Raw genomic sequence first — 27,652 nt, 5'->3', positions numbered from 1 at the left:
CCCTTTGGCTTTGTTATCCCAATACTTTTGGTGGAAAGGTTTTGTATCCCAATCCTTTGGGTGAAAAGGCTCTGTTACCCCAACCCTTTTGGTGGAAAGGCTTTTTTATCCCAACCCTTTGTTATCCAAACCCTTCTGGTGGAAAGATTTTGTTATCCCAATCCTTTTGGTGGAAAGATTTTGTTACCCCCTTTTCCCTTTTGGTGGAAAGATTTTGTTATCCCAATCTTTTTGGTGGAAAGATTTTGTTACCCCCTTTTCCCTTTTGGTGGAAAGGCTTTGTTATCCCAATTCTTTTGGTGGAAAGCTTTTGTTATCCCAACCCTTTTGGTAGAAAGGCTTTTTTTATCCCAACCCTTTGTTACCTCAAACCTTTGGCTTTGTTACCCCAACCCTTTTGGTAGAAAGGCTTTTTTATCCCAACCCTTTCTTATCTCAAACCTTTGGCTGTGTTACCCCAACCCTTTCGGTAGAAAGACTTTTTTATCCCAACTCTTTTTCCCTTCTGCCAGGGGAAGGGAAGCAGAGGCTGCTGCAGCAGCGCGGCCTCGAACCGAGTTTTTGCCCGGCAGGGAGAGCCCCAGGCTGCGGCTCAGCGTCCCCATCCGGGCTGGTGTCGGATGCCCCAACGATAAAACCCCATTTCCGCCGTGCCCTGTTGAGTCATGCCCCGTCCCTGAGCCTCATTCCTGCCCGGCCCTGGCTGTCCCCATCGGTCACGCAGCACAAGGACACCGCTGCCGGCCCTCGGGGCGCTCTTTGATTGTTCAATGGCCTCAGGCGCCCGGCAGCCGCAGGAACCTCGAGTCTGGGGCGTTTTGGGGGGGTTGGGGCGCGGTTGTCACCGTCCCTCGCTGCCGCAATCCCTTTGTGCCCCGGTGGTTGCGGCTCCCCGCGCTCTGCGGGCAGCGGAAGAACAAGGGCTGGCGTGTAATTTGGGGTTGGCTAAAGATTAAGCCGTGGCCAGGTGGGAATGAGCACCTGCGGCCCCGGAGCGACATTCCAGAGGCGCAGGGTCACAGGATGGGCGAGTCCCCGAGCGCGCCCGGCCACCTGCAGCCAGCGCTCCGCCGCGGCCCCGCTCCGGCGGCGCTGCTCTGCCTGGAAAGAGCGTTCTAAAAATTGCCAGCCTTCCCCAGCTAAAGTAGGTGAAATATTTATAAACCCATCCTCTAGAGAAGAACCTTTTGCGTAAGCATCCAAACCGCTCCGGCTTCAAAACCCGCGCCCTCCCCCGGCCCCCAAGGCGCCTTGTGCTGCTTTAGCCAGCGATGGGGCAACTTTAATTGCGTTCGTCTGGCACCGTGGCACCTCGTCAGAAAAAATAAAAAAGGGGGGGGGATTTTTGGATTTCGGGATTTTTGGATTTCGGAATTTCGGGATTTTTTGATTTCGGGATTTTTGGATTTCGGGATTTCCTGCTCCGTTGTGCTCTGTTCCAGCGGGTGTAGCCGGTGTGGCTGTGCTTTAACGCTGGGGTGGGGGCGAGCAGAGGGGTCGCCCCATTTTGGGAGGAGGAGGATGAGGATGGTGATGATGATGAGGAGGAGGAGGAGGGGGAGGGAAGCAAAGCGCTGCTTCCAGCGCCCCAGGGATGCGCGGAGTCCGGCGGGGCGGCTCCGGGGGCGGCGGGGATGAGGATGAGGATGAGGATGGGGAGGGAGGGAGGCCCCGCTCCGCCCGGCCCCGGAGGCGGAGCCAGCGCCCGGCGCGGCGGGATCGGGAGCAGCCACATCCCGCAAGGGAAGGAGGAGCGGGGAGCGGGGCGGCGGCAGCGGGGCCGGAGCCGGAGCCCGGAGCTCGGAGCTCGGAGCTCCAGCAGCGGGGCCGCCCCGCGCCGCCGCCAGCGCCGCAGCGCAGGATGTGGTGGGACGAGCGGGTGTCGGCGCGGTTCCGGAGGAACCTGCAGCCCACCCTCACCTACTGGAGCGTCTTCTTCAGCTTCGGCCTCTGCATCGCCTTCCTGGGGCCCACGCTGCTGGACCTGCGCTGCCAGACCCAGAGCTCGCTCTCGCAGATCACCTGGGTGTTCTTCTCGCAGCAGTTCTGCCTCCTGCTCGGCAGCTGCCTCGGAGGGGTCTTCAAGAGGACGTAAGAGCCTGGAGAACTCCGCGCTGCTCCCTGGGGGGCTCCCCGCGGAACCCCCGCCCTTAGCCCGGGGCGCGGTGGGCAGCGCCGGCCGGGCTTGGGGGACTGAGCCGGCTTTGGGGGGGATTGAGCCGGGTTTGGGGCGTTGAGACGAGCTTGGGGGCTGAGCAGGGCTTGAAGGGCTGAGCCGGGCTTGGGGGATGAGCTGGATTTAGGGGATTGAGACGAGTTTGGGGGGTTGAGCCGGGCTTGGAGGGATGAGACGAGCTTGGGGGCTGAGCAAGGCTTGAGGAGCTGAGCTGGGTTTGTGGGGATTGAGCCGGGTTTGGGGAGCTGATCCGAGTTTGGGGAGCTGATCCAGATTTGGGGGATTGAGCCGGGTTTGGGGAGCTGATCCGGGTTTGGGGAGCTGAGCTGGGTTTGGGGGATTGAGCCGGGTTTGGGGAGCTGATCCGAGTTTGGGGAGCTGATCCAGATTTGGGGGATTGAGCCGGGTTTGGGAGAGTAAAACGAGCTTGGGGAGCTGAACCGCGCTTGGAGGGCTGAGCCAGGTTTGGGGGCTGATCCGGGTTTGGGGGATTGAGCCGGGTTTGGGGGCTGAGCCAGGTTTGGGGGCTGAGCCGGGTTTGGGGGCTGATCCGGGTTTAGGGAATTGAGCCAGGTTTGGGGGCTGAGCCGAGCCGTGGATGCTGCCTGGGAAAAAGCCACTCCCGAGTGGAAGCGGGCTCGGGGGGCGCCGCGGAGGCTCCGCAGCCCTCGGGGCCCCCTCGTTGAGGGATTCCCTCCCCCGGCAGCCCCGCTCGGCTCCCGGTGCGGTTCCATCCCCGGAGCAGCCCCAGCGTGGAGTTCCAGCCAGAACTTCCCGCCAGCAATTATTTATTTTGTTGTTTTCTGGATTTTTTTTTTTTTTTCCTCTCCTTAACCTTGGCTGTTTATCGCCCAACCAAGAATATTTTTGGCAAGCGTGCTTTAATAACCTCGGCGTCGGAAATGGAGGCAGCGCCGCGTTTGGCCGGAGTTTGGGAGAACACGTGGAGGGACGCGAGTGGTCCTCGTGGTGTCCCGATGGAGAGGGGGGGAGCCCCGAAAGGGACCCAGAGCCAGCCCCGTGCCCGGGATGTGTCGCAGATAAATCACCCGGGCTGTCTCAGGGCTGAGGATTGCCGGGGAGGCGTTTGATCTGGGGCTGGGTGACAGCTCGGGCATCAGCTGATTATTTACGTTGTCACAGATGCCGGGGCCGTGATGTAACCTGTGTGTGTGTGTGTGAGATCCGCGCACCTCCACGGGGAGAATCCCCCAGGAATCCTGGGGAAAACCTCCTTCAAACCCGCTGGGTGTGGGATCTGTGCGGACTGAGGGGAGTCCTGGGTGCCGGAGCGGCTGCCAGCGGAGCCGTCCCTGTGCCACCAGCGTGGAGGGGACAATCGGGGCACTGGGGACAGCACGTGGGGACTTTGCTGCGGCTCCGCCACAGCTCCGGCAGCGCTGGCTCAGCAGCGGAGCCTCTGCCAGCCCCCGGGGCCGCCTCGCATATGTTCGGAGGGAAATGCAGAATTCCCGCTGCCAGCTCCTTCCCAAAGCCCCGCAGAACCCATCGGGGCTTTCGTGATTGGGGATTCACGAAGTTCGAGCTGCGTTTTGGAGGGGGGGAAAAAAAAAGTGTGTTCGGTGCTGGTTGGGAAGCAGGGTGTGTTTGGGATTTGTGGAGTCCCCACTGGGGAGTGCCAGCGCTGCCAGGCAGGCAGGAGGGAATGTTTGGGATATTTGGAGCTTGTGAGTGTTGTGGGGAGGTCACGCAGAGCCTCGCAGCCTCCAAATGTGTGGGAATAAAAATTGTTCAGGCTCCAGGAGCTCCGGTACAATCCCTTCTGCAGGGATGGATGGGCCGAGCCGGCCTGCCAGGGCTTTATAAATCAAATTATGGTGCCCTCAGGGCTGCCAGGGAGGAGCACTGGGCAGGTCATTTTTCCAGCTGGGAGATGGAAACCTGCTGTGGAGCATCCCTGGAGCCTGGCTGGGAGCTGAGGGTGGTTCCTGATGCAGAATTTGCTGTTTCCTGTGCTGGTGTTCACAGGGGTCCCAGGATGAGGGAAGGGACGAGGATCTGACTCCGTGTTTCAGAAGGCTGATTTATTATTTTATGATATATATTACATTGAAACTATACTCAAAGAATAGAAGAAAAGGTTTCGTCAGAAGGCTGGCTAAGAATAGAATAGTAAAAAATGACAACAAAGGTTTGTGTCTTGGACAGAGAGTCCGACCCAGCTGACTGTGATTGGCCATTAATCAGAAACAACCCCACGAGGCCAATCCCAGATGAACCTGTTGCATCCCACAGCAGCAGATAACCATTGTTTGCATTTTGTTCCTGAGGCCTCTCAGCTTCTCAGGAGGAAAAGCCCCAAGGGAAGGCTTTTCCACGGAAAGATGTGTGTGACAGCTTCCTTTGGGTTAAATCGCTCTGGGTGACCCCTGGGGGACAGCAATGGGTGGTGGCACCTGAACCCGGGCTCTCCTGTGCCCAGAGAAGCTGCTGGGAGCTGCTCCTGGAGCTCAGGGACAGGGATTTCAGGGCTGCTCTGTCCCTTCAGCACAACCCAGCTCCACAATTCCACGGAAATGCAAAGTTTGCACTGCCAGGGGATGGGGGATCGATGCTGCTGCTCTGTCCTGCAGTCCTGGGATGGCTGCTGGTCCCTTTTTGGGGGTGCAGAGGCAGCAGCCCCCCAAGAAACGGGGTTTGAGCTCCCTGGGGTTTGCTGGGAGGTGTGAGGGGCTCTGCCCCAGGAAATGCAGATTTTCCCAGGGGAGGTGTGAGGAGCTCTGCCCCAGGAAATGCAGGTTTTCCCAGGGTTTGCATCCCTGGGGGTGGGGCCCGAGCCTCCTGCAGGAGCACAGAGAGCCCCAAGAGGAGCCCTGAACACCCCAAGGACTCTTCATGCCTGGAATCAGCTGGGAAAGATCCCAAGAGCCCCTGATGGGGAGGCAGGAACAGCTCCAGGGATGGAAATGGGATGGGAGAGCTGGGAGGAGCAGCCTGGCCTCAGACACACAGGGGGAGCTGAAATTTTGGGGAAATTCCCACCCTGGCCCTGCCAGCTCCAGAGGGGAGTTCTGTGCATTTTCCTTCATCTTCCTTCCCCATTTTGCTGCATTTCAGGTTTGAATTGTGAGGTTGAAGCCCTGCACACGCTGCTGACAGAAGCACCAGGGTGCCCCAGATTGGTGCTGGGATTTTTTTTGAAATTCAAAAAATCAACATTTTTGTGTCCTGTTAAAAATTTGCTCAGAAACAGCGTTTTGTGTCCTGTTGAAAATTTGCTTTTTTGGGGCAGCCCTGTGCTGATCCCAGCGCTGTGGGCACAGACCAGGAGGGCACTGGGCAAACTGGGGCTGTGCTGGAGCCCTGGGCAGCTCCTCTCAGCCTGACCCACCCCATTCCTGCAGGCCTGAGGGGATGGGACCCTTTTCCTGTCCTTTCACAGCCCCTGCTCCGTCAGATTCCCATCTCCCGGAGCTCTCAGGACCCTTCACTGTCGCTGCCGCCTTTTGTGGCTCGGAGAGCAGCACAGGATGAGCCCTTTGGGGACACAAACCCCCCGAGGGTGGCTCTGCTGGCTGCAGGAGCCAAGGGGAGCTGCAGTGAGATCATCCTCACCTCCTCCTCCTCATCCTCACCTCCTCCTCCTCCACATCCTCACCTCGTCCCCTCGGGCCTTTGGCTTTCTAATGATCCCTTTTGCAAGTCTGAGCTGGCCCGATTATCATTTTTGCTCTTGATCTCAGGGATTTGGAAAACGCTCCCCTGAGGTGGGGAAAAAAAATAAAACAGTGCTGGGAGCTGGAGAGATCCAATGGGAACACCGAGGTGGGGGCTCCTCAGTCCCTGTGGGAGGGATTTGCTGGCTGGGGGTGCAGGATTGGCTCTGGGATTGCCCGTCCTGATCCTACAGGGATCGGTCCAAACCTCTCCCGGGTTTGGGATGGAGCCAGGGCGTGCTCTGGGTGCTCTGGAATGGAATTTGGGACATTGCAGCCCTGCTGGAGGAGAATTTCCCACCCTGATCCCAGAGGGTTCAGTTCAGACCCCTCACGAGCAGCTGTGGGTTTGGGATGGAGGCAGGGCGTGCTCTGGGTGCTCTGAAATGAAATTTGGGACATTGCAGGGCTCATTTTGCACCTTGTGGTAGAGAATTTCCCATCCTGATCCTACAGGGATCAGCCCAAAACCTCTCCTGGGCAGCTGTGGGTTTGGGATGGAGGCAAGAAATGCTCTGGGTGCTCTGAAATGAAATTTGGGATGTTGCAACCCTGCTGGAGGAGAATTTCCCATCCTGATCCTACAGAGATCAGCCCAAACCTCTCCTGTGGGTTTGGGATGGAGGCAAGAAATGCTCTGGGTGCTCTGAAATGAAATTTGGGACATTGCAACCCTGCTGGAGGAGAATTTCCCATCCTGATCCTACAGGGATCAGCCCAAACACCTCTCCTGTGGGTTTGGGATGGAGGCAGGAGGTGCTCTGGGTGCTCTGAAATGAAATTTGGGACATTTCAGACCCTGCTGGAGGGGAGCCTGCCCTGTGCTGGGGACACAGAGACCAGGCTGTGACACCAGGGCTGCTTTTCCAGCCCTTTGGAAAGGTTTGGCATCATCAGGACAGGCTGAGTTCACGGGGTGCCTCATTTTGGGTGCCCCCCAAGGGTTTTGTGTGTCAGGAAATCATCCCTGAGGGCTGAGCTGAGTCTCCCAACCCCACCTGGGGCCTGGCACTGGCAGCAGCAATCCCTTGGTCCCCCCTCGTGCCCCCACCCTGGGCTGGTGGCATTTGCAGGGGCACCATTGCGTCATCAACCCATGGCTGGGGGCAGGAGTTTTGACCCAAGGTGACATTTTTAATGCTCATTAAGGACATTAAACCCCCCCAATCAGTGTTTCACTGGTGATGAAGCTGCTCCCCAGCCAGGCAGGGGGGTCCTGCAGAGTTTTCTTTGTGCTTTTCAGGGAGTGTGTGACTCTGCATCACACTCCCTCCCATCAGACAGCCCATGAAATGTAGGATAGTCCAAATCTCCACAAAAAACCCCAAATATTTTGCAGTTTTGAGGATTCTCTGGGAGGTTTTCCCATTGCTCCCAGGCTCGGGTTCCCCAGCTCTGGAGGGAGCAGCCTCGGAGCTGCTCCTGTCTCATTTGCCAGGCGCTTTTCCTGCCGTGACTGTGCACATCTCCCAGCTCCCTCCCTCCCTCCCTCCTTCCCTCCCCCAGAAATCCCACGGCTCTGCTGTCAGAGGACCATCAGTAGTCACAGATTGGAAAACACTGGCTGCTCCTGCCCTGGGCTGGGCACAGGGAGGCCGTGGCACTGCCAGAGGGGCAGGAGGTGCCCTTGGCACCAGCAGGACATGGAGGGCCCGGTCACTGTGGGGCTGCAGATGGAGGAGGGCTCTGACAGGGCCAGGGACAGTGACAAGGCCAGAGAGAAGTGACATGGCCAGGGACAGTGATGGGGCCCAGATCTGTGATACGGCCAGGAACAGTGACAGGGCCAGGGACAGGCCCAGATCTGTGATATGGCCCAGGGACAGTGGCAGGGCCAGGAACAGTGACAGGGCCAGGGACAGGCCCAGATCTGTGATATGGCCCAGGGACAGTGACAGGGCCTGGGACAGTGACATGGCCAGGGACAGGCCCAGATCTGTGATACGGCCCAGGGACAGTGACAGGGCCTGGGACAGTGACAGGGCCAGGGACAGGCCCAGATCTGTGATATGGCCCAGGGACAGTGACAAGGCCAGAGAGAAGTGACATGGCCAGGGACAGTGATGGGGCCCAGATCTGTGATACGGCCAGGAACAGTGACAGGGCCTGGGACAATGACATGGCCAGGGACAGGCCCAGATCTGTGATACGGCCAGGAACAGTGACAGGGCCTGGGACAATGACATGGCCAGGGGCAGGCCCAGATCTGTGACATGGCCCAGGGACAAGTGACATGGACAATGACAGAACCAGGGCTGTGATATGGCCAGGGACAAGTGACATGGCCCAGGGACAGTGACAAGGCCAGGGACAGGTCCAGATCTGCGATATGGCCCAGGGACAGTGACATGGCCATGGCCAGGCTGTCCTGGCAGGGCAGGAGGGTCTGGCTGGCAGCTGGGTCTCCCCCTCCTCCTCCTCCTCCTCCTCAGAGCCTTCTCCAGCCTGTTTGGGGCTGTGGAGCAGGGATTGGGGGGTTTCCTTGCTGGGCACTGCTCAGACCCACATCCCCCCGTTACTGATAACTGATAATTACCAACTGCCACCACCCTGGCTGTGACAGGGACCTGCCAGTGCCACTCTGTCTGCTGTGCTGCTCCAGCTCCATCTCTGCTCATCCCAGTGCTTCACTCTGCTCCTGCTTCCCTCCTTCCTTCCCTCCTTCCTTCCTGCCTTCCCTCTTGGCAGCCCCAGGGCCACACGGTGCCAGCCTGGGCACTGCTCACTGCCAGAGCTGGGAGGGGACAGATCTGGTCCCTCAAAGGGGACAGATCCCATCCCTGAGTGGGGACAGATCCTGGCCCTGGGAGGAGACAGACCCCATGCTTTGGAGGGGACAGATCCCAGCCCTCAGAAGGGACAGACCCCAACCCTGGGAGGGGACAGATCCCGGCTCTGGAAGAGGACAGATGTCATCCTTTGGAGGGGACAGATCCCATCCCTCTTGCACCTGGCTGGGTTTTTCTCTATAAAGAGTTTTGTTATTTTGCCTTTTATTAAAACGTTCTTGTTTCCAACGCTCCCACAGAAGCCATCCTGCTGATTTTATGCCTTCTGAGGTAGCTGAGCTATCTTGGGTGTGAAATAAATCTCCAAGAGCTCGAGAGGAGATCCATATTTCAATCCCCTGCAGGAGGAGGTGGCAGTGCCCAGGGGTGGGTGACACTGGGCTGTGGTGTGGAGCATCTCCCTCCTCTCACCAGGAAATCTGGGGCTGCAGGAGCTGAGATCAATGAGATGGGGGCAGCGTGGCTGTTGGATTATATCTTTTTCTTACCCAGAAATGGAGTTTTTGAGAGGTGTTTTATTTTTTTTATTCAATTTTTAGTCTCACGTGAAGGGTGAGACAATACAGGTGTTACAATTCACACCGTCACAATCCGAAGGAATCTCCTAATTACAAAGCACTTTATCAGCTTCAACCACACCGTGCAATTTTCCATAAATCCATTTCCCACCTGTGACTGCTGCTCTGCTGGTGGCCCTGATTCTGTCCTGCCTCTCTCCCTTCCCCAGGCTGGCCCAGTCCCTGCTGGCCCTGTTTGCCTCGTCCCTGGCCATCTCGCTGGTGTTTGCCATCATCCCCCTGTGCCACAACGTGGTGGTGCTGGCCGTGGTCATGGCCGTGGCCGGGCTGGCCATGGGCTGCATCGACACCATCTCCAACATGCAGCTGGTCAAGATCTACCAGAAGGACTCTGCCATCTTCCTGCAGGTGAGAGCGGCGTCCCCAACCCCCCTGGGCTGCTCTAGGATGGACTTTAGTTGGAAATTCTCCCCAGAAAGGGTCCGTGGGCATTGGGAGGGTGGAGGCACCATCCATGGAGGTGTCTGAGGAAAGCCTGACTGTGGCATTGTGGGGCCAGGATGGAGTTTAGGAGAAATTTCTCCCCGGAAAGGGTCCTTGGGCATTGGGAAGGTGGCATCACCATTCCTGGAGGTGTTTGAGGAAAGCCTGGCTGTGGACTGGGGTGCCTCCACTACCCTAGGAAGGTTTAGAGTGCAGTTTAGGAGGAATTTCTTCCCAGAAAGGATCCTTGGGCATTGGGAAGGTGGCATCACCATTCCTGGAAAGCCTGGCTGTGGCACTGTGGTACCCCCACCACCCTGGGCAGGTTTGGGATGGACTTGAGGAAGAACTTTTTCCCAGGAAGGATCCTTGGGCATTGGGAAGGTGGCATCACCATTCCTGGAAAGCCTGGCTGTGGCACTGTGGGGTCCTCACTGCCCTGGGCAGGTTTGGGATGGACTTGAGGAAGAACTTTTTCCCAGAAAGGATCCTTGGGCATTGGGAGGTTGGCATCACCATTCTTGGAAAGCCTGGCTGTGGCACTGTGGTGCCCCCACCACCCTGGGCAGGTTTAGGATGGAGTTTAGGAGAAAATTCTCCCCAGAAGGGGAGGTTTGGCATCACCATCCCTGGAAAACCTGCCTGTGGCATTGTGGGGTCCTCACCTCCCTGGGCACGTTGAGGATGGAGTTTGGGAGGAATTTCCTCCCAGAATGGGTGGTTGGGCATCGGGAGGGTGGCATCACCATCCCTGGAGGCATCTGTGGAAGGTGCCACTCAGGTCTGGTGACACTGTGGCGTCAGCTCACACTTTGGACTCGATCACTGAATTAATTCTGCGATTCTGAGGAGGAGGAGGAGGAGCTGGGGGCTCTGCCACCCTCCTGCTCCAGCGCGTCACCCCTCCTGCAGGCCCTGCACTTCTTCGTGGGTTTCGGGGCCCTGCTGAGCCCCCTGATCGCCGACCCCTTCCTGTCGGACACCAACTGCATCCTGGCCAACGGCACGGCCAACGCCTCCAGCAACCTGCCGCACATCCGCAAGTCGCTGCTGCCGCACCACCCCGGCAACCTGTCCCACTACGCCCTGCCCATGAAGGGCATGGTGGTGACACGCGTGTCCTACGCCTTCTGGATCATGGCCCTCATCAACGTGAGTGCTGCGGCCGCGGGATCCAGCTGGGGTCGTCCTGGGAGTGCCCAATGGGATCATCCTGGGAGTATCCAATGGGATCATCCTGGGAATATTCAATGGGATCATCCTGGGAATATCCAATGGGATCATCCTGGGGTATCCAATGGGATCATCCTGGGAGTGCCCAATGGGATCGTCCTGGGAGTATCCAATGGGATCGTCCTGGGAATATTCAATGGGATCATCCCTGGGGTATCCAATGGGATCATCCTGGGAGTACCCAATGGGATCATCCTGGGAATATTCAATGGGATCATCCTGGGAATATTCAATGGGATCATCCTGGGGTATCCAATGGGATCATCCTGGGAATATTCAATGGGATCACCCTGGGGTATCCAATGGGATCATCCTGGGAGTATCCAATGGGATCATCCCTGGGGTATCCAATGGGATCACCCTGGGGTATCCAATGGGATCATCCTGGGAATATTCAATGGGATCATCCCTGGGGTATCCAATGGGATCATCCTGGGAGTATCCAATGGGATCATCCCTGGGGTATCCAATGGGATCACCCTGGGAATATTCAATGGGATCATCCTGGGAATATTCAGTGGGATCATCCTGGGAGTATCCAATGGGATCACCCTGGGGTATCCAATGGGATCACCCTGGGGTATCCAATGGGATCATCCTGGGAATATTCAATGGGATCATCCCTGGGGTATCCAATGGGATCATCCCTGGGGTATCCAGCTGGGATCGTCCTTGGAGTATCCCATGGGATCATCCCTGCTCCAGGGATTTGTGGGGTTTCTGGTGTTTGGGGGGATCCAGCTGGGATCATCCCTGGAGTATCCAGTGGGATCATCTCAGGAATATCCAGCTGGGATCATCCTGGGAGTATCCAATGGGATCGTCCTGGGAATATCCAATGGGATCATCCTGGGAGTATCCAATGGGATCATCCCTGGGAATATTCAATGGGATCATCCCTGGGGTATCCAATGGGATCATCCCTGGGGTATCCAATGGGATCACCCTGGGAATATTCAATGGGATCATCCTGGGGTATTCAATGGGATTGTCCTGGGAATATTCAATGGGATCACCCTGGGGTATCCAATGGGATCACCCTGGGGTATCCAATGGGATCATCCTGGGAATATTCAATGGGATCATCCCTGGGGTATCCAATGGGATCATCCCTGGGGTATCCAGCTGGGATCGTCCTTGGAGTATCCCATGGGATCATCCCTGCTCCAGGGATTTGTGGGGTTTCTGGTGTTTGGGGGGATCCAGCTGGGATCATCCCTGGAGTATCCAGTGGGATCATCTCAGGAATATCCAGCTGGGATCATCCCTGGAGTATCCAGTGGGATCATCCCAGAATATCCAGCTGGGATCCCCCCAGGAGTACCCTGTCACAGACATATTTTATGAAAAATCCTTTTGTTCAGATTTTTTCTCCAGAGAGTCCGAGACAGCCACACTTTGATTGGCCATTAATTAAAAACAACCCCATGAGACCAATCACAGATGCACCTGTTGCATTCTACAGCATTTTATTTTTATTTATTTATTTTTATTTATTTTTATTTTATTTATTTTCATTTATTTTATTTTATGTTATTTATTGTGTTTTATTTTATTTTATTTTAACCACCCCAACCTGCTGGAGATGCTGGGTTATTTTATATTTTATTTTATTTTATTTTAATTTCTTTTAATTTATTTTACTTAATTTATTGTATTGTGTTTTATTTTATTTTAACCACCCCAACCTGCTGGAGATGCTGGGTTATATTTTATTATATTTTATTTTTTATTTTTTAATTTTTAATTTTTATTTTATATTATTCTATTCCATTCCATTCCATTCATTCCCCCCAACCTGCTGGAGATGCTGGGTTATATTTTATTATATTTTATTATATTTTATTTTTTATTTTTTATTTTTATTATTCTATTCTATTCTATTCTATTCTATTCCATTCCATTCCATTCCATTCCATTCCATTCCATTCATCCCCCCCAACCTGCTGGAGATGCTGGGTTATATTTTATTATATTTTATTTTTTATTTTTTATTATTCTATTCCATTCATCCCCCCCCAACCTGCTGGAGATGCTGGGTTATATTTTATTATATTTTATTTTTTATTATTCTATTCCATTCCATTCCATTCATCTCCCCCAACCTGCTGGAGATGCTGAGTTATATTGTAATATATTTTATATTTTATTTTTTATTTTTTATTTTTCATTATTCTATTCCATTCCATTCCATTCCATTCATCCCCCCCAACCTGCTGGAGATGCTGGGAGCAGCTCAGCTCCAAAGTCCTGACCCTTTTCAAGGTGGAAACAGCAGAGGAAGATGATGGGAAGGGGTTTTTAAACCTCCAGGGACGAGGGTGAAAAGAGTTAACAACAGAAATGGAAACCAGGAGCAGCAGCCCGGTTATAAAATGGCCAAATCCCACATTTCCAGCCCGGTTTTTGTGTGGATTCTGACAAGGCACGAGCTGAAATGATTCATTTCGAGCTCTTGCTTTTGTTTAGAGTGGAAATGTCTCAATCTGACTCTGGCACGAGCGCTCAGTGCCGAGCTGACAGCGGAGCTGTGCCGATGTTTTTGAAGCAAAATGGGTTTGCTTTGGGAAAATGAAGCAGCTCAGCATAATCAAAACAAAGCGCTTGGAGCACTCCCAGCCAAAATCTTTCACTCAACGAGAAAAAATTTGTGCCTTTTCATCCAGATTTTGGAACAAAACCCCCCATATTTTAGAGTTCAGCTCTCCCACAGAACGGAAATTTCATCGCCCAGCGCGTTGGAAGGGGCTGGAAATCGGGGAAATGTCCGTGGAGAGGGAGGTGCTGGTCAGGAAGGTGCTGTCCCAGGGGAAGTGTGGGACTCTCCATTGTGCTCTGCAGGAGCCTGGGACACAATGGCAGGGAAGGATCCCGGATTCCTGGGGGGAAACAGCCAGAAATAGCAGCAGGAGGGAGCTGGAACGTCCCCACGCTGAGCTGGGTGATGCAGCAGCTCGTGGGGATTTTGGGGATGGATAAAAGCTGCCGGGTGAGGGAGGGAGCAGCTCTGGGAATTTGGGATGTGTTGGATGTTGGGAATATGGGAATTGGGAATTCTGCTTGGCCAGGTGAGGAGGGAGCAGCTCTGGGAATTTGGGGTTCTGGTGAGGGAGAGAGCAGCTCAGGGAATTTGGGGTTCTGGTGAGGGAGAGAGCAGCTCTGGGAATTTGGGGTTCTGGTGAGGGAGAGAGCAGCTCAGGGAATTTGGGAGGTTTTGGGGGCTGGGAATTGGGAATTCTGCTTGGCCAGGTGAGGGAGGGAGCTGGAATATCCCCACGCTGAGCTGGGCAATGCAGCAGCTTGTGGGGTTTTGGGGGATGGATAAATCTGCCAGGTGAGGGAGGGAGCAGCTCTGGGAATTTGGGATGTGTTGGATGCTGGGAATATGGGAATTGGGGGCTCTGCTTGGCCAGGTGAGGAGGGAACAGCTCTGGGGATTTGGGGAGTGTTGGGTGCTGGGAATTGGGGGTTCTGGTGAGGGAGAGAGCAGCTCTGGGAATTTGGGAGGTTTTGGGTGCAGGGAATTGGGAATTCTGCTTAGCCCTTGGCTCCTGGTGGGGAATGCTCTAGCGTCCCTTTTTCCCTTGGGAAAAGAAAATATTCCTGCCAAAAAAAAAAAAAACAAAAAGCAGCAAAAAAATATCCTGGGAAGGAATTCTGGGAGAAAATGGCACCAAAATCTGGTTGTCCAGGAGAGCAGGGAAAAAACCCACAGTGGGAGTGGGAAATGGGGAATCCCAAACTGGGGACTGGGATACACCCAGAGTGGGACTGGGAAATGGGGAATCCCAAACTGGGGACTGGGATACACCCAGAGTGGGACTGGGAATTGGGGAATCCCAAACTGGGGGCAATGGATACACTGAAAATGGGACTGGGAATTGGGGAATCCCAAACTGGGGGACTGGGATACACCCAGAGTGGGACTGGGAATTGGAGAATCCCAGACTGGGGGCAATGGATACACCCAGAATGGGACTGGGAAATCCCAAACTGGGGGCAATGGATAAACCCAGAGTGGGACTGGGAATTGAGGAATCCCAAACTGGGGGACAGGGATACAACCCCAGTGGGAAATGGGGAATCCCAAACTGGGGGGCAATGGATACACCCAGAATGGGACTGGGAACTGGGGAATCCCAAACTGGGGGGCAATGGATACACCCAGAATGGGACTGGGAAATCCCAAACTGGGGGCAATGGATAAACCCAGAGTGAGACTGGGAATTGGGGAATCCCAGACTGGAGGACAGGAGTAAAACCAGTGGGAACTGGGGAATCCCAGACTGGGACCTTGTCCTGGAGGCTGGGAGTGCCCAGGGCCCTTATCTGCACAGCCAGGCCCTCTGAGGGGAGGGAATATTTTTTGCTAAATCTGCAATTCAGAAGAATGAAATCTGGTGCTGACCTCCGGAAGGATCAGAACCATCAAGCAAATGCGTTTTTCTTCCATGGGACCGAACTCACTGTTCCTATTCCCATTGTTCCCAGAACAATGCAGGCCTCATAAATGAATTCAGGCTGGAGGGGCGGGGTGGGAGGCAGGGTGGGGGGGAATTCTCCATACATTTAAATCATGCCACGAGCCAACAAAAGGCAGGAAATTTGGAGCTGGAGCTCACACTTGCTCCCAGACATGTAGAAAACAAGGCAATGAGCTGTCACTTAGGATTTCCTGGCTTTCTCCCCCGGTTGGTTGCAGTGTAAACAGCGCTGGGCTGTGCTGGGAGGAGACGGGAGAGCTTCGCTTGCTCCCCTCAAAAAAAACAAAAAAAATAGAAAAGGGAAAAAAGAAAATGAAAAAAAAAAAAAAAAAGCCATTCCCTGTGGAATTGGAGGCACCAGGGAGTCCTGGGTGTGGGCTGGGATGGGCTCGTCCCTTGGGATCGCTGCTGCCCCGTGGGTGTGGGGTGGCACTGTGGGGATTGTGGTGGGACCACAATGCTGGAGCGTCCCTGGATGCACAGAGGACCCCAGAGCTGGGGCTGGACCCTCCCTGCGGCGCTCAGGCTGTGCCCTGCAGGGCCCTGGGCTGTCCCTGTTGGCCTGGGAACCGCGGGCTCCTCTCTCGGGAGGTGCTGAGCAACCCCTGCTAATGGCTGGGCATGGGGATGGGGATGGGAGCAGCTCCCGCTTCCCTCGGGCAGAATTCCAGCTGCTCTGCCCCCGCAGCTCCGGGGTTCCACTTGTGGGGCAGCAGCAGCACAGGGCTGGACCCCAGAACGTTTGGGGTTTGTAGGGCTGGCACTTTGGGAGCCCAGAATATTTGGGGTTTGTAGGGCTGGCAATTTGGGACCCCAGAATGTTTGGGGTTTGTAGGGCTGGCACTTTGGGAGCCCAGAATATTTGGGGTTTGTAGGGCTGGCAATTTGGGACCCCAGAATGTTTGGGGTTTGTAGGGCTGGCACTTCGGGACCCCAGAACATTTGGGGTTTGTAGGGCTGGAACTTTGGGACCCCAGAACATTTGAGGTTTGGCACTTTGAGACCCCAGAATGTTTGGGGTTTGTCACTTTGGGACCCCAGAATGTTTGAGGTTTGGCACTTTGGGACCCCAGAATGTTTGGGGTTTGTCACTTTGGGACCCCAGAATGTTTGAGGTTTGGCACTTTGGGACCCCAGAATGTTTGGGGTTTGTCACTTTGGGACCCCAGAATGTTTGGGGTTTGTAGGGCTGGAACTTTGGGACCTCAGAATGTTTGGGGTTTGTAGGGCTGGCACTTTGGGAGCCCAGAACGTTTGGGGTTTGTAGGGCTGGCAATTTGGGAGCCCAGAACATTTGGGGTTTGGCACTTTGGGAGCCCAGAACGTTTGGGGTTTGTAGGGCTGGCACTTTGGGAGCCCAGAACATTTGGGGTTTGGCACTTTGGGACCCCAGAAGGTTTGGGGTTTGTAGGTCTGGCGCTTTGGAACCCCAGAATGTTTGGGGTTTGTCACTTTGAGACCCCAGAATGTTTGGGGTTTGTAGGGCTGGCACTTTGGGAGCTTTGTCCGGGGTCCCTGTGCCCATTTCCAGGTGAATGCTGGAGCCTGGGGCTGCCTGGGGCTGCCCCAGTGGATCAGGAGGTTTTTCTCCCAGTTTTCTCCCTCTTTTCCCCTCTCCAGCCTCAGCATCTCCCATCCCCACCTCTCCTTGCTCTGAAATTCCCTCCAGGCACCTCCCCTGCGGAATCTGAGCCCAGCACCTCAAACCTCTGCTGCTGGGGGAGCTGGGCTGTGGTTTTGGGGTGGTTTTGTGGGTGATTTTGTGGTGATTTTGGGGTGTTCAGGTGCTCACCCCTCCTCTATCCTCTCCCCAGCTGCCAGTGCCCATCGGTGCTACTGGGGGAGATGGGCTGTGGTTTTGGGGTGATTTTGGGGTAATTTTGGGGTGATTTTGGGGTGTTCAGGTGCTCACCCCCCCTCTGTCCCCTGCCCAGCTGCCAGTGCCCATCACTGCTGCTGGAGGAACTGTGCTGTGGTTTTGGGGTGATTTTGGGGATGGTTTTGGGGTGTTCAGGTGCTCATTCCTCCTCTGTCCTCATCCCAGCTGCCAGTGCCCATCGCTGCTGCTGGGGAAGCTGGGCTGTGGTTTTGTGGTGATTTTGGGGGTGATTTTGGGGTGGTTTGGGGTGGTTTTGTGGTGATTTTGGGGGTGATTTTGGGGTGTTCAGGTGCTCACCCCCCTCTGTCCCCTCGCCAGCTGCCAGTGCCCATCGCTGTTACTGGAGGAACTGTGCTGTGGTTTTGGGGTGATTTTGGGGAGTGGTTTTGTGGTGATTTTGGGGTGATTTTGGGACGTTCAGGTGCTCACCCCTCCTCTGTCCCCTCCCCAGCTGCCAGTGCCCATCGCTGTGTTCTTCCTGCTCTACAAGGAGCGCATGGTGCCCTGCTTCAACGGCAGCAGCCACCCGCTGCTGTCGGCTGACGAGCTGGCCCTGGAGACACGGCCTGGGGACAAGGACGAGCTCTCCGCCGCTGCCCAGAGAGCCCACACAGCTGCAGGTGAGCTCTCTCGTGGATTTTGGGGAGAAAAAGCCAGGTTTGAGTGGCTGGGTGTAATGGGAAACCCGGCGCTGCCGTCTGCTGCAAAGTGTGCGCAGGGGTCTCATCCAGGAATACCCAAACAAAGCATTTGGTGCCCAAATTGCCCTCAAATCAGATGAAATCTTGAATAGAGTTGATGTCCCAATCCCAGAGAGGCCTCCAGGCTGTGTTTCTCCATTCCATGTTTCTCTGAGCCACCCTAAAGCCCCTCAACCCTTTTAGGGACACGTGGCAGTTGTGCCCCTAAATTCCCTCCTGCTTTTGGGTCACATTTCTTCAGATTATTCCCTTTAAAGGGTCACATTTCTTACTGATTATTCAGTTTAAAGGGTCACATTTCCCACTGATTATTTCAGTTCATTGTGCTGCAGACACTGATTTTTTATAGGAAAGGAATAAGAAACAACCAATTTCCCCTCCCTTGTTTGAGGGGAAAAGTGAAATCCAGCAATAGTTTGCTCTTGACCTCATGGCTGCACCCTGCCTTGGGGACAATGGGGACATTGTTCTTTCCTGGCCAGCAGGGACGTGTCACAGTCGATCCTTTGGGTAAACAGTGAATATCTCAGAAGTAAATACGGTTCAGGGCTTTGGGAAGTGTTCTGTGTTGTTCCTGGAGAGATGGCTTTGGCCCCGGGCAATGAAAGGGGATTTCAGGGAATTCCTCAGGGTGAGGAGGTGTGGGATTTTGAGGTGTGGAGAGTCCAGGATTTGAGGGTGTGGAGAAACCAGGATTTTGGGGTATGGAGAGCTGGGATTTTGGGGTATGGAGAGCCAGGATTTTGGTATGTGGAGAGCCAGGATTTTGGTGTGTGGAGAGCTGGGATCCCAGGGTGTGGAGAGCCAGGATTTTGGGGGGTGTGGAGAGCCAGGATTTTGGGGTGATAAGAGCCAGGATTTTGGGGTATGGAGAATCAGGATTTGGGGTGTGGAGAGCCCAGGGTTTCGGGGTGTGGAGAACTAGGATTTTGGGGTGAGAAGAGCCAGGATTCTGAGGTGTGGAGAACCCAGGATTTTGGAGTGTGGAGAACCCAGGATTCTGGGGTATGGAGAGCCAGGATTTTAGGGTGAGAAAAGCCAGGATTTTGGGGTGTGGAGAGCCAGGATTTTGGGATGAGAAGAGCCCAGGATTTTGGGGTGTGGAGAGCTGGGATCACAGGGTATGGAGAGCCGGGATTTTGGCATATGGAGGGCCAGGATTTTGGGGTATGGAGAGCCCAGGATTTTAGGGTGAGAAGAGCCAGGATTTTGGGGTGAGGAGACCCAGGGTTTTGGGGAATGGAGAGTCAGGATTTTGGGGTGAGAAGAGCCAGGATTTTGGGGTATGGAGAGCCCTGGATTTTGGGGTGAGAAGAGCCAGGATTTTGGTGGATGGAGAGCTGGGATCCCAGGGCATGGAGAACCCAGGATTTTGGGGGTATGGAGACCCAGGATTTTGGCATATGGAGAGCCCTGGATTTTGGCGTGAGAAGAGCCAGGATTTTGGGGTGTGGAGAGCCAAGATTTTGGGGTATGGAGAGCCCTGGATTTTGGGGGGTGCGGAGAGCCCAGGATTTTGTGGATGGAGAGCTGGGATCCCAGGGCATGGAGAGCCAGGATTTTGCAGTGTAGAGAGCCAGGATTTTGGGATATGGAGAGCCCAGGATTTTGGGGGGTGTGGAGAGCCCAGGATTTTGGTGGATGGAGAGCTGGGATCCCAGGGCATGGAGAGCCAGGATTTTGCAGTGTAGAGAGCCAGGATCTTGGGGTGTGGGCAGCAGGTCCCCCTGCTGTACCAGGATCCCCGGCTGTGGGCAGACCCCACACCCACTCCCATTTCCCTCTGGAGGCTCAGAGGAAGGTGAAGCTGAGCTGGAGCCCCCCGAGCTCAGCAGTGCCTGACGTTCAGGGTCCTGCTCGGCTCTGTCCTGCAGCTGTCCCACAGAGCAAACCCCACCCAGCCCCGGGGGCACGTTCTGCTCAGGTTTGCTTTGCTTTGTTCTCCAGCAGGTCACGAGGATTTGTTCAGCTGCTGCCAGAGCAAGAACTTCCGAGGGGTTTCCTTCACCTACTTCGCCGTGCACATCACCGGCGCTCTGGTTCTCTTCATGACTGATGGGATCGTGGTGAGTTGCCCAAATTTCTGGATTTTTTTTCCTCCCAAACCCCTGTGAAACCCCTCAGGGGCTCCTCAATGGTGAGAGGGGTTAGACAGGAATGGGAATTTCCAAGGATAAGCAACCCTGAGCTCTAAATGTGATGTGTGGAGCTCCAAGAGGGCAGGGCAGCCCCTTGGAGAGGGAGGATCTCTGGGTTTTCCTTGGAGCTTTGCCCTTTTGGGACAGACTAAACCCCACACCCTGCTGCTGGTGGATCTGCAAAGCCTTCCACCATGCTCTGAGGGCCAGAGGAGCCTGAAGTGCCCACGGGGATGTGACAGAGAGGATCTTCCTGCAGGGAGAGTACTCGGGATTCGTGTACAGCTACGCCGTGGAGGAGCCTCTGGCCGTGGTGCACAAGGTGGCCGGGTACCTGCCCAGCCTCTTCTGGGGCTTCATCACCCTGGGCAGGCTCATCTCCATCCCCGTGTCCTACAGGATGAAGCCAGCCACCATGGTCTTCATCAACGTGGTAAGGATGGGGTTAGTTGGTTAATTGCTGCGATGGGCTTGGGGCTGCAGCTCCTCTCACGCCTGGGGGGGTTCGCACAGGTAGGGTGGGCAAGGTGCCCTCCGGGCAGCCACAATTTCAAATTTCATTGCCCAGCTTTGATTGCCCAGCTTTCCTGAGCCTGCTCCTCAGCTGGGAGAGCTGGCACTAAAAAAATTTGCCCGTTTTATTGACTTTACACAGCGACTCCTTCATGCGCAGGGAAATGAATTCCTGGGGTGAATGAACTCCTGAATTCCTTGCCATGGCCAAGGGAAGGCAAGTGAATTCTCTGCTGAGGCTGCAGCAGCTGGCAGAGCTTGATAAAATCAATAAAACACCTTGGGAAAGGGGCAGGAATCCCTGTGGGATGGGTGAGGAAGGATCTGTGTGAGGAAATGGCAGAAAACACAAAGGGGATGATTCCAATCCCCTTACAGCGACAAAAAGCACAAGCCTGCAGTTAAATTCCAATTTATGTGAACCAGAAGTGATTTTGGTGGCTGTATTTTGATAATAAAGCACAATTCAGTGAGTTATAATACCCATTGCTGGAGTCAATAAAACACCTTTTGGAAAGGGGCAGGAATCCCTGTGGGATGGGTGAGGACACGGCAGAAAACAGGGAGAGGGTGATCCCAATCCCCTTACAGCAACAAAAAGCACGAGCAGGCAGTTAAATTCCAATTTATGTGAACCAGAAGTGATTTTGGAGGCTGTATTTTGATAATAAAACACATTACAGTGAGTTATAATGCCCATTGCTGGAGTCAATAAAACACCTTGGGAAAGGGGCAGGAATCCCTGTGGGATGGGTGAGGAAGGATCTGTGTGAGGACATGGCAGAAAACACAAAGGGGATGATTCCAATCCCCTTACAGCGACAAAAAGCACAAGCCTGCAGTTAAATTCCAATTTATGTGAACCAGAAGTGATTTTGGTGGCTGTATTTTGATAATAAAGCACAATTCAGTGAGTTATAATACCCATTGCTGGAGTCAATAAAACACCTTTTGGAAAGGGGCAGGAATCCCTGTGGGATGGGTGAGGACACGGCAGAAAACAGGGAGAGGGTGATCCCAATCCCCTTACAGCAACAAAAAGCACGAGCAGGCAGTTAAATTCCAATTTATGTGAACCAGAAGTGATTTTGGAGGCTGTATTTTGATAATAAAACACATTACAGTGAGTTATAATGCCCATTGCTGGAGTCAATAAAACACCTTGGGAAAGGGGCAGGAATCCCTGTGGGATGGGTGAGGAAGGATCTGTGTGAGGACATGGCAGAAAACAGAAAGGGGATGATCCCAATCCCCTTACAGAGAGAAAAAGCACGAGCAGGCAGGTAAATTCCAATTTATGTGAACCAGAAGTGATTTTGGAGGCTGTATTTTGATAATAAAGCACATCACAGTGAGTTATAATGCCCATCTAACAGGGTGGGGAGAAGATTTTGGGGTGTTCTGAGTGAGAATCCCCCTGGCTGCCCCTGACCCTGTGCAGTGCTGGGAGCTGCTGAAGGATCCTGGAGCCATTGCAGCAGCATCAGAACAAATTCCAGCTCGAATTTGGCTTCTCCAGCATCCAAATTTTGCTGAGCTGGAAAATATCAGAGCTCCCTCTGCTGACTCTGCCCTGGTTATTTCCCCTACAAGCCAGAAGTGAGGGAAATTTCATTTAAATGCCGTTGGCTTTTTGGCTTTATTGCTGTGGCTGCTTGCTGAGCAGTTATTGAGAGTTAATTCTGTAATTACTGAGAGTGACTTCAGTCTTACTCAGCAGAATAAAGAATTATTGGTCATTAAGACACGTAAATACTCTGGAAGGTATTATTGCATTTAAAAGTATATGTTTCAGACAAAGCCTTAAATTTCTGTGTAATGAAATTAAGACTTAATTGCCAAGTTATGTAATGAAAATTAGCAAATTCAAAGCCAGATGGATTTTCTTTGGCCATCCAGTTTCTCAAGCACTGATTTTTTTTTTCTTTTTCCCAGCATATTTCCTCTTCCAGACTATTTCCCCTTAAAAATAAATATATTTTCTCCTCCAGAATATTTCCCCTTAAAAACAAACATATTTCCTCTTCCAGACTATTTCCCCTTAAAAATAAACATATATTTTCTCTTCCAGACTATTTCCCCTTAAAAATAAACATATATTTTCTCCTCCAGACTATTTCCCCTTAAAAACAAACATATTTCCTCTTCCAGAATATTTCCCCTTAAAAATAAACATATATTTTCTCTTTCAGACTATTTCCCCTTGAGAATAAACATATTTTCTCCTCCAGAATATTTCCCCTTAAAAAGAAACAAATTTTCTCTTCCAGACTATTTCCCCTTAAAAATAAACATATATTTTCTCTTCCAGACTATTTCCCCTTGAGAATAAATATATTTTCTCTTCCAGAATATTCTCCCTTAAAAATAAACATATTTCCTCCCCCAGACTATTTCCCCTTGAGAATAAACATATTTTCTCTTCCAGAATATTCCCTCTTAAGCCCAAACCCTAGACCCTGTCGCGCTCAGCATTTTTCTGACCGATTTTTGCGGGTGCTGCCCCACAGGTCGGGGTGCTCATCACCTTCCTGCTGCTCCTGATCTTCTCCTCCAGCGTGGTTTTCCTGTTCGTGGGCACGGCCTCGCTGGGGCTGTTCCTCAGCAGCGCCTTCCCCAGCATGCTGGCCTACACCGAGGACATCCTGCAGTACCAAGGTCAGCTGCCATTTCCCCTGGTGCATTTTTTACACCCCATCTCCCCTTTTCTCAGCTCTTTCTCTCCTCCCTCAGCAGGCCTGGAAGTTCAGGTTTGCGTTTGGAGGCAGATTTGTTGAAGGGAAATGTCCAGCTCTCTGTTTTGCTGATGAATAATGACCCCAGGCAGGGATCCGGCTTCAATTCCTGGTTTGAGGAGCTCAGGGAGGGGCAGGAACGCTGCTGGGGAGGGAGATGGTTCTGGAAACATCACCAGATTACCTGAGCTTGTTCTAAAAACATCACCAAAACATCACCAAATTATTGAGCTGGTTCTGGAAACATCACCAGATTACTGAGCTGGTTCTGAGAACATCACCAGATTACTGAGCTGGTTCTGGAAACATCACCAGATTACTGAGCTGGTTCTGAAAACATCACCAAAACATCACCAGATTACTGATCTGGTTCTGGAAACATCACCAAATTACCCAAGCTGGAAAGCCCAGAGCTGTGGTGGTGTTCAAAGGGGTCACAGGATGAGGGAAGGGATGAGAATCTTGACTCCATGTTTCAGAAGGCTGATTTATTATTTTGTTATATATATATTATATTGAAAGAAAATGATATATTAAAACTGTACTAAAAGAATAGAAGAAAGGAGGGAAGGGAAGGGAAGGAAAAGGAAAGGAAAAGGAAAATGAAAGGAAAGGAAAGGAAATTTCAAGGAAAGGAAAGGAAATTTCAAGGAAAGGAAATTTCAAGGAAATTTCAAGGAAATTTCAAGGAAATTTCAAGGAAAGGAAATTTCAAGGAAAGGAAATTTCAAGGAAAGGAAATTTCAAGGAAAGGAAATTTCAAGGAAAGGAAAGGAAAGGAAATTTCAATGAAAGGAAAGGAAATTTCAAGGAAAGGAAAGGAAATTTCAAGGAAAGGAAAGGAAATTTCAAGGAAAGGAAATTTCAAGGAAAGGAAATTTCAAGGAAATTTCAAGGAAAGGAAAGGAAAGGAAAGGAAAGGAAAGGAAAGGAAAGGAAAGGAAAGGAAAGGAAAGGAAAGGAAAGGAAAGGAAAGGAAAGGAAAGGAAAGGAAAGGAAAGGAAAGGAAAGGAAAGGAAAGGAAAGGAAAGGAAAGGAAAGGAAAGGAAAGGGAAAGGGAAAGGGAAAAGGATAGGAAGAGAAAAAGAATGATAACAAAGGCTTGTGACTCTCAGAGAGTCCAAGCCAGCTGACTGTGATTGGCCATTAATTAAAAACAGCCCCATGATCCAATCCCAGATGCACCTCTTGCATTCCACAGCAGCAGATAACCATTGTTTGCATCTTGTTCCTGAGGCCTCTCAGCTTCTCAGGAGATAAAATCCTGGCAAAAAGGGATTTTTCAGAAAATATCATGGCTACACAGAGCCTGGCCAGCTCCCCCAGGAGCTCCCTGGCAGCCTCTGTCTCGAGGACAGTGAGACAGAAACACAAAAACTTCCCACCACCAGCTCTGCCAGCACAGACAGGTGACAGGAGATTGAATTTTTTTTTACCTCAACTTTCACCTCTCTGCACTGCTGCAGGTCTGCTGGGGAATTTTCAGCATTAAGTGGGAATGCACGTTGAGTGTTTTGATTTTTGTGTGGTGAGATCCACAGGGAAGCTTTCAGGGAGCACAGGGTGGCCCTGCTGGCTGTGCCACTCTGCTGCCACCACCTCTGCTTCCTCACAGGCTGTGCCACCACCGTGCTGGTGACTGGAGCTGGCATTGGAGAGATGGTGCTGCAGCTGCTGGTGGGCTCGGTGAGTAGCCAGGAGCTGGCAAAACCCAAAATCAATTTGGAATTTACGAGTCAAACCCTCAGTTCTGCTCCAGCTGAGCCAGCAAAGCCCTCCCTGGTGATCCACGAGGGATCTGAGTGATGCCTGATCCCTTTTTTAATTTCCCATCCCACTGCAGATTATCCACGATCGGGGCAGCTACAGTTTCCTGGTCTGTGGGATGATCTTTGGATGCTTGGCCTTCACCTTCTACGCCCTGCTGGTGTTTTTCCACAGGATGTACCCCAAGCCCTGCCCAGGTAAGGGAACCCCAGCCCTGAGCCCAGCTTTGGGACGGGAGCAGGAGCAGCACGAGCCTCACTCCAGAGATCCCAGCAAAATGCAAGGAAATGTTTATTTTCCTGCTGCTTCCTCTCTCCTTTTCCTGCTTTGTCTTGCCCACAAAGCCTTGGCAGGCACAGCTCAGGGTTTGCTTTCTTTTCTGCTGGAGAAGCAAGGGGAAAAAAGCAGGGATCACAGGCAGCACCAGCTTCCCTGGGCTGTTCCCTGGCTGGAATCCAGGGAATAAGCAGGGCTGCCATCCAAGGGCAGCTGTCAGGCTCTGGGAAAAGCCTCACAGATAAAGGATTTTTGGGTTATCACCTCAGTCTGGAGCTGCTGGTTGTTTTTATACGAAAGGAGCAGAGTGGGACTGGCAAAAAAACACGGCCAGGTGTGGCTTGGGCTGTGCTGGGCACTGCTGGGGTCACAGCTCGAGGGCTGGGAAAGGAATGGAGATGGGGAAGGAGCTGGAGAATCCTGAGGGAGCTGGGAAAGGGAATGGAGAAATCGTGAGGGAGCTGGGAAAGGGTTTTTGGAGAATCCTGGAAAGGGTTTGGAGAATCCTGAGGGAACCAGGGAAGGGTTTGGAGAATCCTGAGGGAACCAGGGAAGGGTTTGGAGAGTCCTGAGGGAGCTGGGGAAGGTTTGGAGAAACCTGGAAGGGGTTTGGAGAATCCTGAAGGAGCTGGGAAGGGTCTGGAGGAGCTGAGGGGGCTGGGGAAGGGTTTGGAGAAATCTGGGCAGGGTTTGGAGAGCCCTGAGGGAGCTGGGCAGGGTTTGGAGAATCCTGAGGGGGCTGGGGAAGGTTTGGAGAGCCCTGAGGGAGCTGGGGAGGGTTTGTAGAGTCCGGAGGGAGCTGGGGAAGGTTTGGAGAGTCCTGAGGGAGCTGGGAAGGGTTTGTAGAGTCCTGAGGGAGCTGGGGAAGGGTTTGCAGAGTCCTGAGGGAGCTGGGCAGGGGCTCAGCCTGGAGCAAAGGAGGCTCAGGGGGAATTTCTGGCTCTGCACAACTCCTGCCAGGAGGGCACAGCCGGGGGGGATTTGGGATCTTATCCCAGGGAACAGGACAGGAGGAGAGGGAACGGCCTCAGGCTGGGCTGGGGAGGCTCAGGTTGGACATGAGCAGGAATTTCCTCATGGAAAGGGCTGGAAGGGGCTGCCCAGGGGGGTTTGGAGCGCCCATCCCTCGAGGTGCCCAGGGAAGGCCTGGACACGGTGGGGTGATAAAATAACAACATTCCTGAGGGGAAAAACCTCACACCCATCCCCTTTAATCCCAATCAAAGCATCCATTGAGGTGAAATACCGATTTAATCTTTGGCAGAGCTGGACGAGGCCTCCCCGGAGAAAGCAGCAGTGCCTGAGGACACGGGGCAGTACCAGCGCTGAGGGAGGGCCCGGCCCGGCGCAAGCAATAAACCCAGCCCCAATTAAACATTAATCCCGAGGGTGATTTCACATTTAATGAACTGAATCATGCAAGTTCTCTGCAATCAAAAGCACAGTAGGTGGGGTAAGGCAGAATCGAAGAAATCAAGCCCAAAATGTCGAGCTGAGCACGGGGGTTGTGCCAAAAATCCTGCCAGCCTGATCCTGGGACTAAAAGCAGGGACATTTGCACAGCAGTTCCTCCTGCAAATGAAGTTTTTTGTTCTCCTGCAAATGAAGGTTTTTTTCTCCTGCAAATGAAGTTTTTTTTTCCTGTAAATCAACTTTTTTTCTCCTGCAAATCAACTTTTTTTACCTGCTCAGAACACAGGGTGAAAAGGAAAAGCTGCTCTCTGCTCCTTGTCCAAGACTGAATCTTGAAAAGATTTTATTTCTGGCCTGTGGTGCACAGGAACCCCCTCGAATTTGCAGCACAATCCTGGGTTTTATTCATTTTTGTGATAAATTCTGTGTCACCTCCCTTGATCCTTGCAAAGGGGGGAAATCCCACAGTGGCAGAGCCCCCAGGTGCACACACAGGCAGCAGGGCCTGTCTCTATTTGCACACTTAATTCCTGTATATTCCACACTCTAAACAGTGTCTTACTCAGCATGCTCAGGCCTCTTCAATGATTTTAAGTAATCATTTGCTTTTTTCATTTTTGTTGTTTTTTGGGAGGGGTTTCTTTGGTTTTTTTTTAAGTCAACAACGAGCTGTGCTGGTTCCTTTTGCTTTAAGTCACTCCTCGAGCTGCTCCAGCTGCAGTGTCTTATTTTAATATTGGGGTTTTTTTCCAACTTCCAAGCCAAGCTCCACGAGAGAAGGGATTTCTTTTGAATTTTTATTTTATTTTTATTTTTTTTTTGGGGAGCTGGGCTCCAGCTGCTTCACCTGTGCAATCTCCTCCTCCTCCT

At 52.9% G+C, this 27,652-nt stretch overlaps 1 protein-coding gene across 2 annotated transcripts; it reads left to right on the top strand.

Annotated features, from left to right (window-relative positions):
* Nucleotides 1-1,782: 1,782 nt before the first annotated feature.
* MFSD4A (major facilitator superfamily domain containing 4A) lies at nucleotides 1,783-27,129 on the top strand. 2 transcript variants are annotated; one of them, XM_058039606.1, is made up of 10 exons: nucleotides 1,783-2,091; nucleotides 9,370-9,568; nucleotides 10,556-10,795; nucleotides 17,691-17,859; nucleotides 19,891-20,006; nucleotides 20,338-20,511; nucleotides 23,102-23,249; nucleotides 24,942-25,012; nucleotides 25,170-25,290; nucleotides 26,634-27,129. In XM_058039606.1, the coding sequence occupies exons 1-10, from the start codon at nucleotides 1,862-1,864 to the stop codon at nucleotides 26,696-26,698; spliced, it is 1,533 nt and encodes a 510-aa protein (XP_057895589.1). In that variant the 5' UTR covers nucleotides 1,783-1,861; the 3' UTR covers nucleotides 26,699-27,129. The 2 variants fall into 2 exon arrangements, with proteins under 2 accessions (XP_057895589.1, XP_057895588.1); XM_058039605.1 differs by having other exon boundaries at nucleotides 1,800-2,091; nucleotides 19,888-20,006.
* The last annotated feature ends 523 nt before the right edge of the window (nucleotides 27,130-27,652 follow it).

This window comes from Melospiza georgiana, chromosome 23 (assembly GCF_028018845.1).
Source record: "Melospiza georgiana isolate bMelGeo1 chromosome 23, bMelGeo1.pri, whole genome shotgun sequence".
Classification (NCBI taxonomy): Eukaryota; Metazoa; Chordata; class Aves; order Passeriformes; family Passerellidae; genus Melospiza; species Melospiza georgiana.
Note: the sequence above shows the minus strand (reverse complement) of the source record. Positions and strands in the feature narration are given on the sequence as shown.